The 20015-nt window shown below is 40.4% G+C and overlaps 1 protein-coding gene across 1 annotated transcript in view; it reads left to right on the top strand.

The window, feature by feature from the left end:
- Window positions 1-20015, top strand: part of glra3 (glycine receptor, alpha 3) — a 60142-nt gene that overhangs the window by 14951 nt on the left and 25176 nt on the right. The window contains exons 2-3 of the mRNA XM_049568892.1: window positions 6939-7069; window positions 11497-11564. Coding sequence (XP_049424849.1) covers window positions 6939-7069; window positions 11497-11564 — 199 coding nt within the window. The remainder of the gene's footprint in view (window positions 1-6938; window positions 7070-11496; window positions 11565-20015) is intronic.

The following is a 20015-nucleotide window of genomic DNA, read 5'->3' as shown; positions in this document are numbered from 1 at the left end:
CTAATTAATTGTGATACATTGCGCGGTTGTCCTTGTAATACTCATAAAAGCTATTGATATCAGAGACCACTTACAGTTGCATCAACGGGCAGCTCAAAACTTTTAAAAACCACAAAAAATTTTTTAAGCTAAAGTCATTTCTTTCATCTGCCTCTCTTAGAAAAATTATACCCCTTTTACACCTTGCATTAAAATGTGTTTTGGTTGATCAGATCACAGTCGGACACTGCTTGACCACATCAAAGTACAGGTGTAGATGCCCCCAAAACACACCAAGGATGGATTGTGATCCAGTAGATGAAACCATTTAAGGGACATAGGTGGTCAGGGTTGCATTGTGACAACATTGAACACAAATATAAATTTCATTCAATTTCTGTAACCACTTATCCTGTTGGGGGTCACAGGGGGCTGGAGCCTGTCCCAGCTGACATTGGGCAAGAGGCAGGGTACACCCTGGACAGGTCGCCAGACCTACTATCACAGGGCTGACACATAGAGACAGACAGCCATTCATGCTCACATTCACACCTATGGACAATTTGGAGTCGACAATTAACCTGCATGTCTTTGGACTGTGGGAGGAGGCTGGAGTACCCGGAGAAGGCTCATGCTGACATGGGGGGAGCTTACAGGCTCACAGGTTCACATTTTCAATCCACATATAAAAACTACTTAGATGGAAACACAACTGTTCCAAACCACAAAGGTAGCAGAGGCTCCCCCTCACCTTACGCTGAAAAAAGTGGGACTCATGGTGCTCTGTCTGTCATCTGACGCTGGCACTGTATCCGTCATCTCCATCATCTGTAAAGTTTTCTTCCTGTTGTGGGAGTTGTGTAGGAATACTTATCTCCAAGGTCAAGACAAGACCAAGTGTCTGTTTTCAATTTGGTCCATTGAAAGTAACGATCTGATCCCAGTGTCGTCGCTGGAGACACATATTAATACCAGGTGTAAATGTGATCAGGTTAAATTCTATCCATATACAGTCTAAATATGAGACATATTTTAACGCAAGGTGGATTTTAACTGAGTTAAACATTTATTTTGTGAGCACAGAAAAAAACTATAAAAACAATAAAACCGTAACCGTAAACCGTAAAAATGTACAGGGTATTTGTATCAGGTGGTTGCTCTGTTCAACTTTTGTCTAAAATTCGCCAAAGCTGTATTCAGCTGTAATCTCTGGTGTCTAAAAACTTTTACTTCAAACATGTCTAAGCCAGCGCCACCCATTGATTACCTTTCTTAAGCCATGACATCTGATACCTTATTTTCCTCTCAAATTAGCATGTGTGAGTTGTTTTTTTTAGACTCACTTGCTTTTTTTCTCATGTGTCACATTTGACATCATGGACAGTTGACAGGCTAGTACACAGTAGAAAGCAGCATGGAGGCCAGTGAAAATGTTAACTGAAATGGTTACTTCTATTTTTTATTATCTGTTAGTTTATTCTGTCTTTCTTTCAAACACGGTGTTGGCTAAATTTTGAATAATGTTCGAGCACTGCTAGGATGGAGACGGACAACATTTTGTAACCACCCTTCATCGCATTGTGCCGGCAAAGGTGCTAAAATTAACATGACCACCCTGGTGTCGTGTTTCCATCACTGCTGATCAGTGTCAATAGATACCTATGACTACTGCAGTCATTTGACCTGGGTGTGAATGCCAATTGTAACCTTTCCTATTAAGTACAAAAGCCAGAAGTTGGCAGGTGTTAGTGTTATTTTTCTCAGTGGGAAACTTAAGGAACTTTTCCAGAACAAAACTTAAGTGTGTTAGAAATAATTCTGACATGAGGAACTAGGGTCTAAATTTAGTTCTGGGTCACAGCTTCTGGACCCACAAAAGTCTGAGCTGCATGGTATGACTGTCCAATTGTTGCAGGAGTTGCGCGCTTGTGTCAGTATGACTATGACGTGTTGGTCGAGCACAAGTTTTGTTACTGCTACAACTTGCGCACAGCTTCATTCACATGGAGAGCAATTGCTGGTTCACACTAGTGATGTTTTAATGTGTACTGATAAATCAAAGTTGTGTAGATGACTACTAGACGGGTCTAAGAAGTGTGAAAAGTAAGACTCAGACTGTTACCTGTTTTCCTTGTCTACACAGTTCAATCACTCCAAAACACTTTATTTATCCCAGGCAAATTGCAGAGGCACATAGAGTAAATTACACAATAGAGGAAATAAAAATGAAAGGAAGTCTGTGCACATTATAATGCAAGTATGATACATAAATGCAAAAATAACTTGTGAAAAATAATGATGTGATAATGTTCAAATCACACTGTACTCATTATTATAATGATGATATGAGAATGAAGATGATTATAAAGTGCAAAAATAGGCTGTACGCGTTAATAATAACGATGAGATGCAGTGAAAGCATGAACAAAAGGGTAATTTTATTTTAAAATGCTTGTTAATTCCTGAAATATTTGGTTGAAAATGACGCTAGAGATCATTTTAAAATCTGGAATGTTCATTAGCTTTGGCCTGTGCTTATGATTGTAATCCAGAGCCAAATCTCAGCCCGGCTCTGTCATGACAGCATGATGAGTGGCGTGACGCAGACATTACTTGAGCTGAGAGATGAGTCACCAAAAATCATTAGGAATCTAATAAATCAGATTTATAATCTAATGTTGCCATGAATGCTGCTAATATTTGCAGTGGAACTGAGCCAGCATCGACATCCACAGACGCCTCAGCAGTACCTGCATCCACTGCCAGGTAGAAACACTGTCGGGCTGTTGTCTCAGAGAGGGAAACACACACAGACACACACAGACACACACACACACACACACACACACACACACACACACACACTTACATGATGCTGAGCATGACTCACACACTCCTAGCAGACACATCCACATCTTTAGGCAGACTCAGACAGACAGCATGCAGAGAATGTGTGTGGTGATGCAGCGACCAGAACGCAGCTCTACACTGGCCTCCCCGTGGCTCGCTTCTGTGTCAGAGCTCTCTCCGAGGGCAGGACCAGGGATTGTATCACTCCCAAGCAAGACGGTGCTGAAGTCAGACATGACAATGAGAACAAATTTATGTCTGAATTTATATTTGATGATATATTTTTCCCTCTTATCACAACAGGGATTTGTTCTTCTGCTGTCTAATGTTTTTCTTGAGGGCCAGTGTCCTCAGCTCTGAGGGCATATATGAGATATCAAGCTTGACTTATTTGGATCTACCGCCCACCTCCACTCCTTTGCTTGTAGCTGAACTCTGCTCGACTTTCTCCTGTTTCCAAGTTACTGTATCCCTCCTCCAGCTGTCTCTCTGCTCTCTGTCCCTCCTCGCCTCCCAAAGCTCATTGGAAATGAATGAGATCTGGTCCCTTTGTCTCTTGCTGTCACCGCCAGAGTGAGTGCATGTTTAGAAAAGGTTACAGGATAAATATATTATGCTAATTTTCAGGTTCATATTTGTATTAAAATATGTTTACATATTTTAATATGTTAACATATTTTAATGTCAAACATATATTTTATCATTCTGTGTGCCTGAATATAGCTATATTGACCCTATATACATTGAAACGTTAACATTTAGGAGCCTGCCTCTTTAAGCACCACTTGCTGAGAAAGCCCAGTTTGCTCTGATTGGTCAGTGTTTCCAGTCTTCCACATCTATGCTATTGGCATCATTGCAGCCTGGGAACCACGTTTAAGCTGCACTTTACTCCCAACATTCACTTACTTTACTACCGGTGGTGAAGGATTACATGGTCATAGACCCGGTTTGTTGACAACAGTGTAACTTTAAACACACTGCCAGCTCTCCAGTAGCGATTGTGTGCTAATGGAGGATACACAACGTTGCCAAGCAAATAAATCACTATCTCTGGCTTGAAAAATAGCTTTTCACATGTGTACCTTGATGACGTGTCTATCAAGTAAATCCACATTAACACAATACAGCAGCAAAGCACACACGTACCACCAAGAACCACAGAGCAGAAGAGGCCTTCATGTAACAACAAAGCCAGCTGAGCTTGTTGCAAATAAAGTTACCCACATCCAACCTACTGTCATGATTTAACTGGGTTCAAATGAGGCTTCAGAAACTAAACATTCCCAGTTGGCAGCACATGTCAATAGCCCCTTTTACGCTGCCAGATTTTCCACGAATGTTGGGCTGTTTTGCCGGCAAGCTGTGAGCGTTTAGACACACAGAGCCGGATTGCTGAGTTGATCTGAGGTGCCCAATTTTCTACCTCGGAGGGGCAAACATATTGGCGGAACCTTTTTGGTTTAAAAAGGAGGCAACAAGAGGGGCTGTTGATAACTTGTGGGAGCAGCTGTTGATGACGCCGCACGTGCGAGCCACTGGCGGTGGACTAACAGGAAACAGCTGATAGCAGGAATTAGCGAGCAGCTAGTAGCAAGAGGGAAACACAAACCTGGCAGATACAAGATGAGCAACTGGGGAGACAAGGAATTGCATGCCCTCCTTGCCCTCGCAAACAAAGGCCATTAACCGTCAGATAACGGGGACGGTGAAGGACAGGCCAATTTATGAGAGAATCGCAGAAGGACTGACTAGCCGCAGCTTCTCTCCAACGTCACTGTTTACGTCACACACTGAGTTAGACATTTTGTTACTTGCTCACGCCCCCCATTGCCCCGAAAAAAGGCGCATTCTGTATGAACAAAAGTAGGCAGGCGGCATTTTGCTGCACTCCCCGATTTTGTTTTTATACTGCCAATGCTGAAAGAAGACCGACTGGGCTTTCCTGCAAATTTGCACAATTCCTATTTAAAAAGGCTACTGTGACATCAGAGAGATGGTAGACTCTTTTGTCGGACAGATGTTAAATTTTGGTTGGAATGAAAATTAATTTGATGATAATTTAAATGTCTAGGACGTTTTAGTTGTGTTAACATTATGACTTTTTGCAGACGCTGGGGTTTTGTTCTCCATACCTTATGACTAAATGTTGTTCTTCTATGCCAAGATGACGTTTGCATGAGACGTTTGGAAGATGTTGGATTTGGGTTATTGAACAACACAACTTCAAACCTACAAAATATCAAGGTCATCAGTTTGTCAGTATTCTGGGTCAAACTGACGTTGGCATTGGAGTTAGTGCTGACACTGAATTCTGGTTACCTTACATCACAACCTAAAGTCAACCAAATATCAATGTCTAATGAAGTTGGTGGCCAACTGAGTTCACACAGTCTCCAACATTGTTCCAGCATGTGGGCCTACAGTTGAAGCTAGCCACATTAGCCACAAAACATACTAATGCTAACATCAGCAGACTAACCTGCAAAATAAACAGTAAAACAGGCTCTGCTGTGAGACACAAACTTTTACCTTCAGTCTCACGCTGCCCAAACAAGTCTCACACCAAAATAGGTGTTACCTTACCTGGGCATTCAGAGCTGCAGCCCCGAAGATTTTTTCTTTAGCCCCAAATAATCTCCACTTTGTACAGTTAATTGCCACTGAAGAAGACGGCAGTGTTGTAATCATGTATCTTCAGCACAATGGAGGCAATACAGGACCAGGAAGATATATGGAAATACTTGTGTCTTCTTAGACCTGTGAGCCAGTACTGCAGCACATGTTTTTTTGTACACTGCATCTTCATATTTTTGGATGATGGGAGCACATGAAGACTTCTGGTTCTTGCAGCCAACAAAAGATCAAGTAGCATGTTTTGCTTGTACTGTGTTACCAGGTCTGTGATATTGAGCGACCCACAATGGCAGATGGTCATTTAGCTGAAGGTGGAAGGTACAGCAGCTCCACAGGACGTCATATCAGGCATCAGATCTGACTTGCTCATTGCTGCATACATTTTCTGATAGATGGAGCAGGAGAAAAAGAGAAAAGATTGTTTTTGCTCACACACTGGGGGCTCTAGACACACCGGGGACGCTTTAATGTCGAAAAGCCAAGAAATGCATTTTGCATAATATGTCCTCTTTAAATGAAATCAAACTCATGGTAAACGCTGTTATTCTGTGCTCAGGATTGTGTAAGGTTACTCCCTGCTGGGGTAAATGGTCACTGCTTCCAAATCCCAGATTAAAGGTCCTGAAACTACACTTGGATGTGCTGCTGAATAGGGTGTGTGTGTGTGTGTGTGTGTGTGTTGTGTGTGCGCTCACATGCAGTATGACCCATGCAGTGAGCAGAGCTATTTTGGGAAATGTTCCCTCTTGTCCCAACTGACAAACACATACAAGTGTGGTTTCAGGATCATCAAGCTTTACCATAGCATTTAGAAGCTACTACCCATTCACCCCAGAAGACACACACACACACACACACACACACACACACAACCAAACAGACGCATACACACACTGCCTAGTAAGATTAGTAAGATAAAACAAAGAATTGTCCAACATTTTGTGGAGGAGTTTATGCTACGGTAGAGCAGGGTTATATAAAATTGGACATTGCTCCACAACTGATAGCTTCCTTCATTTTAGATTTTTCCCCAATCCCTTAGAGGTCAGCACTATAAAAATTTGGACTTAATATGAAAGCAACATGAAAATTGACTTTGCTACTCAAGTCAATCCACTGATTGCTCCAACTGTATTGATTTAATTAAAATACTGTCATTGCAAATGAAGTGTGACTGAGCAAAGAGTGACTGTCTGGACCATTTCAAATTCAGAGTTTTTACTTTCCAAAATCATTGGACTCCTTGGTCGGAAATTCTGGATTTAAAAGTTGTCTTGTGTAAGTTTAATCCACAGGGTGTTTATGAATCTGACGTTTTGAATAACAAACTTCAAAGGTGTCATAAACAGTCAATAACTCGATTCACTATGGCGCTTTACATCAAGTGACAAGGAGAGTAGCAAAATACACATCCTGCTGTGAAAGCCTCACAGATGTTGACTTGTATTATCTGTGTTTTGTTTCTGTGACAGCTTGGGTCAGTGTAAGGAGGTGGACAATGCTGCGAGGGCACGGCAGGTCCCAATGTCCCCTTCTGATTTTCTCGACAAACTGATGGGAAGGACATCTGGGTATGATGCCAGGATAAGACCAAACTTTAAAGGTATCAACAAAACTATCTATGTGTCTGTTTGTATTTTTCCACAGGAACAAACAGGGAAAAGTGGACTTCCCCTGTGAGGCACTGTTCACAATAACATGGATAAATTGTGCAACAGCAAAATTTAGTTTAAAAGGAACAATGAACTCCAGAATCAAAAAAAAGTATTTTTCCACTTTCCTGTAGTGCTATTTATCAATCTGGATTTTTTTGTTGTGAGTTGCAGAGTGTTGGAGACATCACCTGTAGACATCACCTGTAGAGATGTTTGCCTTCAATCAATCAATCAATCAATCAATTTTATTTATAAAGCCCAATATCACAAATCACAATTTGCCTCACAGGGCTTTACAGCATACGACATCCCTCTGTCCTTAGGACCCTCACAGCAGATAAGGAAAAACTCCCCCAAAAAACCCTTTAACGGGGAAGGTCCATCCAGTATAATGGAGCTAGATGGCACTCAGCTTGTGGTGCTCAAAGTGCCAAAAAATACATTTGAAAAATTATCAGCAATGTCTGTTTCCAGAAATCATGATCCAGTTGACTTTGTTGTCAGCAGTTGCATGGAGGATCTATTTTCTGTCAACCCAAGTACACCTGCAAACTGTATTACCACGCAGGACAAAGTGTGCATCTACTGCTAGCTCGCCTAGTGCTACTGAGCTAGCTAATTGTATTCATGATTTTTGGGGGTAAAACTTTTCTTTGTCTTTCACAATATCCCTAACCAAGAACAGCCATGGTAACATGTTAGATTTGTCAGGCACAGCTCCTCATACCATGACTGGTACTGTGCACAGAATCAGGTACCTTACAAACTGGAAATTTTGTCCAGTCCAGTTGCTCAAATGTAACAGTTCTAAGTAAGTAAGATCAGTAAGATAAGTAAGAACTCCTTTATTGTGCATTGACAGGTTTTAGATGATCTTTTGGTTATGGTTGCAATCCTTGCTGGCATTGTCAATATTTCTTAGGTGGCTTCACATTAAAGTGAATATAAAGAGCCTTTATATTACAATACATTGTAAAGCACATCAACCAAATAACTACTTATCCTACTTTATCCTTCCTGAATAGATATAATAGCATATTGTGGGGACACCATCAAGTGGCAACCACTGAGGCTAAAAATGAAACCAACATGGAAATGTCAAAAACAGCAATTCCTCGAATGGCCACTTGAGGTTGGCTTCAAGAGTGAGTCAGTCCCCATAGACCCCTTTAACTTTACAGCAGTAGTACTAGTACACAAAACCGCCTTGGTCTCCATAGCTTATTTCCATGTTTCTGACAACTGTACGTGGGGTGAATTTTTATATAACGCACCCATTAAAATGTTATGAAGACTTAAATTTCTGTATAACTGAGGGCATGATGTCTTTGACTGACAGGTGGATGCCGTCTGTTGACAAGTTACTACCATGGCTATAACATTGGTTAGGTCATGTAAGCATGGCGTATGCCCCAGATGAACCCCAGAGTATAGGCATAGTAGCCATAATTAACACTTTTTCAGTGTGTTTTCAGTTTATGAAAGTTAATTGTAACGTCTTGGTCACCTAAAAAAAGTCTTGTTAAGTGTTTAGTTGTATAGAGAGACCCTCTAAGAAATCGATAATTTCCTTCAAGCCTGTTTTTCGGTAGCAACAAAAGTGAATATACAGCACTGTACAATCATTTACATGTGTTAAGAAGTTAACAATGTGTGTAATTGTGGCACAGAAATCCATGAAGAAACGTTTTGGGTACACTAAATTATGTGCTGCTGCACCTAAATGAAAAAGTTGGTGCACCAGTGCAACCAGTGTAAAAAGCAAGTCTGGAGCCCTTTGCCCTCACATAGTCTGAATATGTAGGTTAGATGAACTGAAAGCTCTTAGCTGAATTTGTTGTTCTATCTTTAGGCCTTGATTTAACAAATGCAGGCTTGAGTTACAAGCTCATTTTGGTGTCTTTTTGCAAATTTGGCAATTTGAAATGTAAAACCCTGAAACAGTCCAGTGGAGTATGGAGCAGGATTAATTTGTTGTTAGGTGGAGTTAGGGTGGGATCAATAATGCCAATAACACAAGCTCCTTTCACTCCTTTGAAAGCAGTGGTTTCCTTATGGGTCAGCAGCAGTCCAGGTCGTCTCTTACATTATACTGAAAGGTGTTGCTAATATTTTCCTCCTCTAAATACAAATGATTCCATATAATGCATCCAATACACCTGCACCAATAACTGTGGCCTCAAACATGACATCTTCAGGACACCTGAGTTTCTTGTGTAATTAGTCTGTGCAGAATGTCTTACTGCCAGCAGAGGTTTATCCATTTACTTTGCCTGAGCCCAGAGGTGCGATTGAAGATTGAAGGCATCGACACCCGATGATACATGTATAAATACTCAGCACTTGTGTGTAAATGTGTTGTGCGTCCCCAAAGGCTGTGCTACATCATTTTATATTGCTAAAGGCCAGACGTACAGGCAGAAAACAGCCTTGACATATTGAAGCGACTTGTTAGTCCCTCTTTTAAATATTTAATTTTCCTTTTTTAAATATTTATTGTGTAGCATGATCAGAAGTTAATTTCCTTCAGCAGAAAGTTGAAAACATCTCCTTAACCTTTCTGCTGACATGACCCTAGATCGGGAAAAAGGCCAGTGGGACTCAGAGAGGACATCAAAGGAATGTTTAGTGACAACTGGCCAATTTATGTCAGAGCGACGCATTGCACTGACCAGGCACTGACCCTTTAAGGGTCAATATCTCACAGCTAGGATGACCAGGTGTCCCACTTTATCCTGTACAGCACAGCATTTTTATCCCTTGTCCCACATCCCACATTTTTATTTGCTGTACTTTTCAAAAATCAAACCACTGCAGGACAGACACATTTCTGCATAACTCATTCTCTTCTGTGTTTGATTACACTCAGTCAGGTAGAGGCAGCATTCATTGTACTCATTGTAGTGGCATACCACAGAAAAAACAAGAAGAAGAAGATCACACTTGTGAGAAGATACTGTGTATGTGCGTACAAATATATATATACATCTGTGTCCAGCTTGAGATAAGATAAAACAGTCAGATGATAGTACTGACCTGTGTCACTGTGAACTGACCAAGTTATTTTGTTGTCGGTCAAAACACACACAAGGAGTGTACACTATCTGTGGCACAGGTCCTTATTACTCTGTGTCCTGTGTTTTACGGGACATGCTACACACAGCTGGTGAAACAGTTAAAGCTTTAGCTGGTAACTGTTATAGAAACTAACTTCTTTTATATTTGCTGACGCTGACACAATAAGTAAGACAGATATTCTGTGAGAAAAAATCATACTTCTCCGCCAACTCTATCGCCTTGTAGCATTTGTAATAGCATTACTGCATGTGAACAAAAAAAAACCAATCAGAGCCGAGGAGTCTCTAATGCAGCAGCCAAGAATCAAGATTCTGTTACTGCATCACCTATTCCTTATCTCAAATGTTTTTGGAAACATATTTTAAAATGAGAAAATTTGTGTGCTGCTGTATTGGATACAGTACCAAGCACTGCCCACCAGCCGGACATTTTGACCGCAGTTGATAGAGTGATTGACATAATTTACAACTGCTTTAGAGACTCCTCGTCACTGATGGGTAGACTATCTGTCTCATGTATGTCTTTCAGAATGTAATATGGACAGTTTTTCATAAAAGTTCCAAACATTATCTTTAATACTGATGATGCAAAGAAATATTTGATTGATTTGATTTTTACAGTATTTTTGACTAGATATCTCAATATCAATATGGAGGAAATATTTTACGGTTGATTATTGGTGCTTTCATAAAATATTTACACTGTCAGATTTTTGATAACCAATCATCAGTAATGTGGATATAATAATATATGATATAAAGAGGGTAAAGGCAAGTAATAGAACAGCAAGAACAATCTGCTAAGTTTATAAAATTGCTTTACTTTAATGCAGCCCTTTTAATCTGTCTAAATCTATCTAGACTCATATAAAGATATCAATATAATACTGATGTATTGCCCAGCCCATCTATCTATCTATCTATCTATCGAGTAGGTCAATAAACCTGTCATTTATAAAGCAATTAATTATGTAGTTTGTATGTATGAAGAATTCAGTCATTGTTTACAAGTCAAGACCTCAGTGGCATCTTCCAGAACTGAGACTGAATTAATCATCTACCTTTTTCAAAGGGTTTTGCCTCTCATGCAAAATCCATTCCTGTTATTCACTGCAACGCCCAAAGTTGAGTGCAGTCATTCTGTTTCACCTTTTGTACCAATTAATATGTTTACGATGTATATTTTTGTGTGAAGCTTAATAATATGGTTGCATGTGTTATTTCCCTTTAAGACAATCACACTACATTTGTATTTATATCATATTTGTGTGCTGTAATCATTCTACCTCTCTCTGCAGGTCCTCCAGTCAATGTCTCCTGTAATATTTTCATCAACAGCTTCGGCTCCATTGCTGAAACCACCATGGTGAGTAACAAAGGTGCCACATGAAGCTGCATTAAATTTGCATAAAGGTTAAATTAGCATGGAGGCACAGACAAAGTTTTTTTTTACATAAACCTTGTTTCATCAAAAGTAGAGCCAACATAGTGGTGACGACAGCACTAATTCCCAGAGAACTTTATTTTACCAGGGGTTTAACGATACATAGATCTGGATCAGTATATCGATTCAGTGAGCAATGATCCAATCTCAGTAATGCAAAGCAAAAACACTGATATGTATTGTCATCTTTAGTATGTGCCTTAATTTTGAAATTCCCATGGCAGGTCTGTGCTATCATGTCAGTCCAAGTCCAGTTATACCCTTTAGACCATTGAGAATATGACCAGGATTAAAGGAAAGAAGAAAAGATATACTTTATGAAATTTATTTTTTAACTCTGTTGTCATATACACACAGACCTGAAATACACACACATGCACAAACAGGACCTGTACATGCATTAAATGGAGAGAAGTCGTAGTGAGGGGTCTGCCCATGGACAGGCACCCCATGCAATTGGGGTGTGGAGCCTTGCTCAAGGGCAACTTGGCTGTGCCCAGGGGGCAAACTGGCACCTGTAAAGCTACCAGTTTACACTCCATATTTGGTCTGGACGGGGGCTTGTACCAGTGACCCACCGGTTCCTAACCCAGGTCCCTGTGGACTGCCACTCCATGTTTTTTAGATTAAAATTATTCTGGATCGAGAATATTCACCCTTACTTCACCTGGGTGCTCAAAACCATGAAAAAAAATAGTAGAAAACAGATCATTTCATACCCGAAAAACCTCCAAAAGCTTTGAGTCTGATGGTTTAGATCATAACAGCAAAAGAGTATTAGTTTGTCAATCAATCAAACACTCAAGATGTGCTGAGATTACAGTAGGGCTCTGGTGGGTAGGGTTAAGTTTAAAAAAAGGTCATGGTAACATTAATATTTAAATAGTTAAATGTTCACAGGCCAACAAGCACACCCCTCTGATTTAAACAGTACACTGCTGGTGAAACTCGTTAACAAAAGAGTAAAATCCATCGATATCTTTTAAACGACAGATGGCACAGGTAGAATCACTGACATTATTCTTTGCTATTAATTAATAACTGCATTAGAGGTAGTGGTTCTGAGGCAGCATTGGAATGATTAGTATTATTATTGACCAATTAACAGTTTTTATTTGTTCATTTTTTAATTTAGGATATGGTGAGGCCTTATTAGCACCTAGCAGAGGGGCAAGAGGAAGAGAGTAAAGCTCCAAACTGTGGCGAGACATGATGACACACTGACAAGTAGAGATAATGACAGAGGGAGGCAGACAGAGATAGAAATCAGAGGAGACAGACAAGCAGACATGAATAGCAGCGCAGTGGAGACATTTAGTGACTTTGACAGCAAATACTCTAAAGTGGCGTGAAGTCAGTCCAGGCCCCACACGAGCTGCTTTGTGCATCCATATTATGCGCGCGCACACACACACACACACACACACACACACGTAAACAGACCAGAATGAAGATTTTTAAGGGCTTTGTGTAATGTTGCAGTTCGATTAGGAAAAAAGCTTTCAGGAGCAGGAGTAAAAGCATTTTATCAGTTTTCTTGACCTGTGAAAGTCACTCTATCTCCTTTAGGATTTCAGAGAGCTGCAGAGCTGTCCCGACCTGTTAGGAGTCCCTTGACCGGGGGCAAATGATAACAGACACAAGCGTAGAAATTTCAGTATGTGTGGAAATCCTGCAGAATGCACTTCAAAGATACTGGTGGCTTAAAGGGAGCTGAGAGCCCTTCCAGGATGTAACCCATCCATACTGACTGTCAACAAGGACAGAAAGCTAGCCAAGATCTGGGTCCCTTTATTGAAGCTCTGTTTATTTCCTCTTGAAACACCATTATATTGCATATCAATAATTTCCCCACCACCAAACATAATTAAGATACGTTGGATTTGTCAGTGTTATAAAAAACATGCAGCCTTTAATATCACAGCTCAGTGCAAAGATAAAGATGCTTTTCTAAATAAATTGCAGAATAAAAAACAGACTGCCTAAACATATTATTTCCAGGGGAAGCAGGCTTTAAAATTTTGTGTATTATTATACATATTTAGTTTAGATACACTCTCATTTCTGCCATTCCAGCTGTACACACAGGCTGAGTAATGGCACCTATTTTTTTAATCTTTTGCTTGGTCCAGTTTAGTGCTAGCTGGACTAGTTGCCGTTGTAAACAGTGACTTAATTGGGGAACATTCAGCAACTAGACTGCAGATATCAGATGGTTTTCCATAAACCACCACCAGTGATTGGAAGGACGGTATACCAAGCTGGATCTAGGGTTGGGTACCATTCACATTTGAACAGATGCCAGTACCTATGCTGGTTCCCAGACTTTGGTACTGGTAACCTATGGTACTTTTTTTTGTGGTACTTTACTCTTTCTGTAATGACAAAAAAGTACGTTTTAAAGATGCTGCTGTCGACAGGTGATTCTGCTCCTCTTTTCTATTCTAATCACAAGAAGAGCTTAGTGTGTCTTTCTCTCTGGCTGTTAACTTGTGTGTGTGTGTATATGTTTGCTCATCTCTATCTATCCCTGTTTTTACACAACTGACAAATATGTGGAATAAGTGCATAATTAAAGAACACAATCACAAGTAGCAGTGATACTAGGCTATTTATAAGATTACATTGCCCAGCGTTCTCACCCACATGCGCTCTTCAGTACTGAAATTTGGCACTAATTGATTAAACATGAGCTGGTACTTGGTAGTACCAATGTACTTGGGTCAGTGCCCTTGAAAGTATGGAGTTCTATACCCAGCCCAAATAAAATCACATGTAAGGACTTGTAAAATTACTTTCTAGTGTCTCTTCAAGTAGATGGCTATGTCATAAGGAACAAAATAAGCAAAATCTCTCAACATGACTGCTAACGACACTTAGCAAGCTGAACTGTCCACAAACTGAGTGAACCACCCAATCACTGGACGCTGATTTTTCCATGTCATGTAGGAAATGCCAATTTCTTTGCCATAGAAATCCAGGATTTCAAGGAAAAGTGTTTTATGCCCCTGTTACTGCTCCCATACAGCTAACTGTGGCTCACATTAGCCCGTTGCCAAAGAGTAACATGAAGCACCTTAGCCCAGCGTTGGAGGCAGAGCCCCATTTATTCCTATGAAAATTGCTCAGTGACGCAAGAAGCGAAAAATGTTCAACTGCCACACATAAAATTACCCAGATGATCCTAATCAGCAAAGTCTTTTTGGGCTCGATGGCATCATGTGACGGACACAGAAGTTGTAATTCCACTGTTTGGCCACTACGAAAATTGGCTTCAAAGCCTGGCACACTTCCTGGCAGCCTGCAGTAGCCCAGCTAGAGTCACCTCACTAGCATTAGCTAAGCCTGCTTTCATCATCATCATCATCATCATCATCATCATAATCATCTCTTTAACGGTCAACATTAAAACCGACTGGCTGGTCTCACACATAGCTACTGTTTCACACATTGTGGCGCAAATTTCCAAATAGTCATTATTTGGATAACCTGATCACATATTGGAAATTTAAATGTTTATTTTCTAGTCTGAAAAACTATTGAAACCGCTTTTCTTTTTAGTTTCAGAGCAGCTTTTTGGCAGGTAAAACGTAATAACATTGGCAATGCTTAGCAAAGTTAATGTATTTCCTGTCTAAAACAGAGGTAAGCGCACAAAATCATACAAAGCAGAAGCGCCCTGGTTCAGGCTTAGAATAAGGTGAATACCTGTAAAGACAACCCTGAGGGTATTGTTGTGCTTTAAGTCTATTTTCATCTGTTTTACACTCATGATTACAGTGATTGTGTGTTAGGCTCTGAGTCCTGTCAAAACACATGTGACCTACACTCAATACTGTGCCTGATTGCATCCTGCGTGGACACAGACGGAGCTGCTAATGTGCGCTCACGCCTCATATGAAAACATGTTGTTTGTCTTGTTGGCCCAAAGCCAGAAATAGTTGATACTGGCAGCTAATCCCAAAATGGGTGCTATCAGCTCCAAAACTATTTGACACCATTGATTGATCAAATTGAAGTATGTATTTCTGTGTGTCTGTAAGTCAGTAATGATTGAACACATTTGTGATGCTTGGCTACGCCGTGACACCACTTCACTTTCTGCACGTCCTGTATAATTAGCTAACAGAGCAGAACTGGTTGTGATCAGTGAAGCCTCCTCTAAAGATGGATGGATGGACGAGTGGATGGATGATTGAAGCGACAAGGTCTAAGTGCTTTCTGCACCACTGGGAGTTGTTCTGTCGGATATGCCATTTGTAACTGTGTGTGTGTTCGTGTTGGTGTGTTTGCCTGCCAAGCAAGAACTGTCATGAGTCATTTCAAAATTTACAATATTGCTTTCGTTTGACTTATTATTTATCGGACTCAAATAAATTTTTCATGACAGTCGGCCTATGTGTGCTGTTCACACAACAATGAGCCGGCTTTGTGTGATTTATTTTTGAGTCCGTCCGTAGTACATACAGGAAATTATGTTTATTACCCTTTTTATTTGTTCATTTTTTAACTTAGATTTAAACTCTTGTGACAGGCTGTTCCAGATGTGAACACCACAGACATGTAAAGCTGCCTGTGCACAGATCCTGCCCACTGTCCAGGGAACAGCTAACAGGCTAGCGTCGGAGGAAGGGAAGCTTGTGTCATACCTTACAAACACATTAGGCATGTGTCAGAGGTCCGATCCCGCTGAGTGATTTGGAAAGTGAGAGCGGGATCTAAAAGTCAGACAGCCAATGAAGGGACTAAAAGCAGTGAGTTTGGGGACTGTGCAGAGTGAGGGGTCAGAGCAAATGCAGGGGTTATGAGACACAGTTCCTACCGAGAGCTGTGGAGAGAGGGGCACTGAGAGATGCATATATACATGGGCCATATGTCACATTAGGATTAAGACCTTTCTCTCTTCTCACCATCTGTCTTTTCATCTCCCCACTCCTCTTTTCCTTACAAACAAGAGAGTGCAGTGAAATAACCTCAACACATGAAGAACAGACTTCAAATATGTTTCACTGGCATGACAGGAAGTATAACTGTGGCTGAATATGATTTAAGCCGACACACGTATTATTAACGGCTTGAATGTAGATAATGGATGCATGGATAGACTGATAAATGCTGTCTTATACAGCTTTTTATGTCATGAACAGCTTGAACTGTTGCTGTCAGCATGAAATATTAGATACTAATTAGAGGAAGAAGATTTGCTATAAGTAGTAATCTTGGTTTCTATCATGATTTTGTGGCTGTAACACACTACCTGCTACAACATGGAGGATTTTTGTTTCTTGTGTCTGTTTATTTGTTGACTTGACTGCCTCTGAAAACTATTGAGGTCATTCAAGGATGTGATGTAATGCCTGCTTGCCCTCAGGTGGCTGATACTTGTTTGACTTCCATCCCGCTGCGTGGCACTTTACATGACCCCCTCTTTACCCTTTTAAAAAATGAAAAGTGTAACGTCCCTGAGGTCTGCCATGCTGCCAAAACTATATCCACTGAACACACAGAGCCCAGTTCTCACTGAGGTGTTCCACCTGAGCATGTTATTATGGGAGCGATGAAGCTCTCTGAAGATTTATTTTGGAGAAAATAAAACATTATGTGAATGGATCTTGTGGTATAGTAAAGTTAAATCACTTAAATTCATATTAAAGGAACAGTGGTTCCCAACTGGTCTTGCCATGGGGTCCAGATTACCCCTTATACATTAGTTCAAGGTCAGTTAATATATTCAGCATCATACTTGCTTTTGGCCATATCATCGAGTTAGTAGCTGTCTCTGTCAAGTAGCTATCCATTAGTCACTTGCTCTACAGCAGGAAATAGCACTTCAAAATAAAAGCTCTGTGCTGGGATGTCTTTGGACCCCCAGTCCATTTAGAATGGGGGTGGCTACGCCGGCAAGTTGCAGCTAATGGTGCTAACTCAGTAAAGAGTGCCAAGAATGAATGGCAACAGTACTAACAGAGATAATGGAGCTAACCAGGGGGGGACCGGAGGGTGGGAGCTGCACTTCTGCAATGATGCCGTCCCAATATCAGCGGTAATTGCCGTATGAGCACAGTACGGAGTGGCATCAGTGAGTTAACCAGTGGGATACACTCAGCAGGACTCACGCTGTGTTTATGCTACCAATGGCACAGCAACAGGCTATAAGTAGTTTAGGCTACAAACTGATACCCGTCGCTTGTTGCACCTGACAGGCATGAGGCGCTACACATCAAAGTTGAGCTGGCCTAAATTTTTCTTTTTATCTTTGCACCTCTCGACTACATTTTGGCTATTTTTAATGATTTTTTTTTAAAATTGTAAATCATTTAGTAATTAATATCCTTCGTTATGTTTTATATTTTATTGCTCTGTAAAGCACTTCAAATTGCGTTGATGTATGAAATGTGCAAGAAAAGCTGTCTTGCTTTGCCTTTGTTTGTTTTTTAGCTTAGTTAGCCAACACTACGCTAGCTTTATGTGCATAGCAGTGCACACAGGGATGCAATGGGGTGGTGTAATGTGATTTAAAATGGGGCTCAAACACAGATCAAAAGCAGAGATTTTTTTTTTTTTAACTAATACAAACGTTCGGTCAAGGTGCGTTGTGGCAAGTAGCAGATACACACAAGCCCTGAGCACATTACCGAGTGCTTGAGCAACACTTTTACGGCGCCTCAGCAATAATGTAGCTGATCATGCTGTTGCATTGTCACACCATCATGCACTAACAAGCATGTGCAGCCGGACCATCTACCACAACAATTATCAGAGAAGCTTTTACAGCATTCAAAGAGAGAGCGTGACTTCACTCTCCGCTTAGTATGCCATTACTCCGCTATATCTTTACAAAGCCAATAGTGGTCTGCTGCTATATTAATGCTCTGAATGTTGCATAGAGCTCCTTTAATCCCTCTTGTTTTTCAGAAGTTAGCTCTAACACCTATCAGAAGGAACATATATGGAGCGTGCCTTGCAGTGGTCTTAAACACAATATGCCCTTTTTAAAAAGATTTTTTTTTTTCAGAGAACAGTTATGATGGTAATGCGACCATTTATAATGCTGTTGTTTTGTGACACTGTTTCACCTCCTTTGTTTTACCATTACATCACCAAAAGAGAGGAGAAAAATAAACAGGAGGAGAGATTCAGAGTTTATTTTTGAATGCCCTAATGTCACACACACACACACACACACACACACACACACACACACACACACACACACACACACACAAAGGGCTTAGAGCCAGGTTGGTTCACTCTGGTCTGTACACGCTATCTATGTTAAACAGATTTACTACTGTTAGACTCTTTTTTTTTTCATTTGTTCACTCAATCTCTCCATCCCTCTTAATCCACTCTCTCTCTGTGCGAGCAGTGTTTAGTTGATCTGAGTACAGGGAAACATGATAATACCACAGGTTTGTCCTCATAAAAACCATTTCAAGTCCAAACCTGTGGTACAACAATTTGGCTGTTTTGCTGTTAGCAGTGCACCTGTATCCTGAATGCTTGTGTTTGTCTTTATAAAGTCGCAATTTTTATTTATTTATTTATTTATGTGGCCACCTCTGGGCAGTGTAACAAATACAGCACTGACATATTAGCATCTTACAAAGTTTATTTGGCAAACTTTTACAGTTTCAGAGCAAAACAGATATTGATTATGCATTTGCATTTCTGGTCAAGTCCAATAATCACATTAATTTTACTTCTGCTTCAGTCTCACCTAACTCCTCAGAGAAAGATATGTTTCTTTAGTTCTTTGATGCCCTGCTGCTGTAACAGCTATGCACTTACATTTTCTGTTTACTGTTTGGTGTTTGGCAGGTATAGCGTACGATGGATTTTTCCATGTTTTTTCTCTGAAAGCAGCTGCTGCAGCTGAACATTTGAGTTAACGAGAGTTTCTGAGTTGTGAAACCAAGACAAAGAGTTACAGGAAACTAAAAAAGTCTGTAGAGTTGAGAGAAACTCCAGCGTCAGATAAGAATTCTCTGTAGGCTCGTTGCCATAAGCAGCACCTCTCACCTAACACGTTCAGTCAGACAATCATTTAATCCATTGTTGATATAAAAACATTAATTAGTGCAGCAGTTGACCCCAAAATTTAAAAATACATTATTTTTCCTCCTCCCTGCAGTGCTTTTTTATCAGTCTGTGTAGATAGTTTTGATGTGAGTTGCAGAGTGTTGGAGATATCAGCCTTAGAGATGTCTGAGTTCTCTCTAATATAATGGAACTAGATGGCACTCAGCTCGTGGTGCCCACAGTGCCAAAAAATAAATTTAAAAAAATCAACAGCAATGTCTCTTTCCAGAAATCATGACCAGGTTACTTACGATAATCCACAGACCTTGTTGTGAGCAGTTTCATGTCAAA

Source organism: Epinephelus fuscoguttatus, linkage group LG3 (assembly GCF_011397635.1).
Source record: "Epinephelus fuscoguttatus linkage group LG3, E.fuscoguttatus.final_Chr_v1".
In the NCBI taxonomy this organism is placed as follows: domain Eukaryota; kingdom Metazoa; phylum Chordata; class Actinopteri; order Perciformes; family Serranidae; genus Epinephelus; species Epinephelus fuscoguttatus.
The sequence above is the reverse complement of the archived record's forward strand: the minus strand, read 5'-3'. Positions and strand labels throughout refer to the sequence as shown.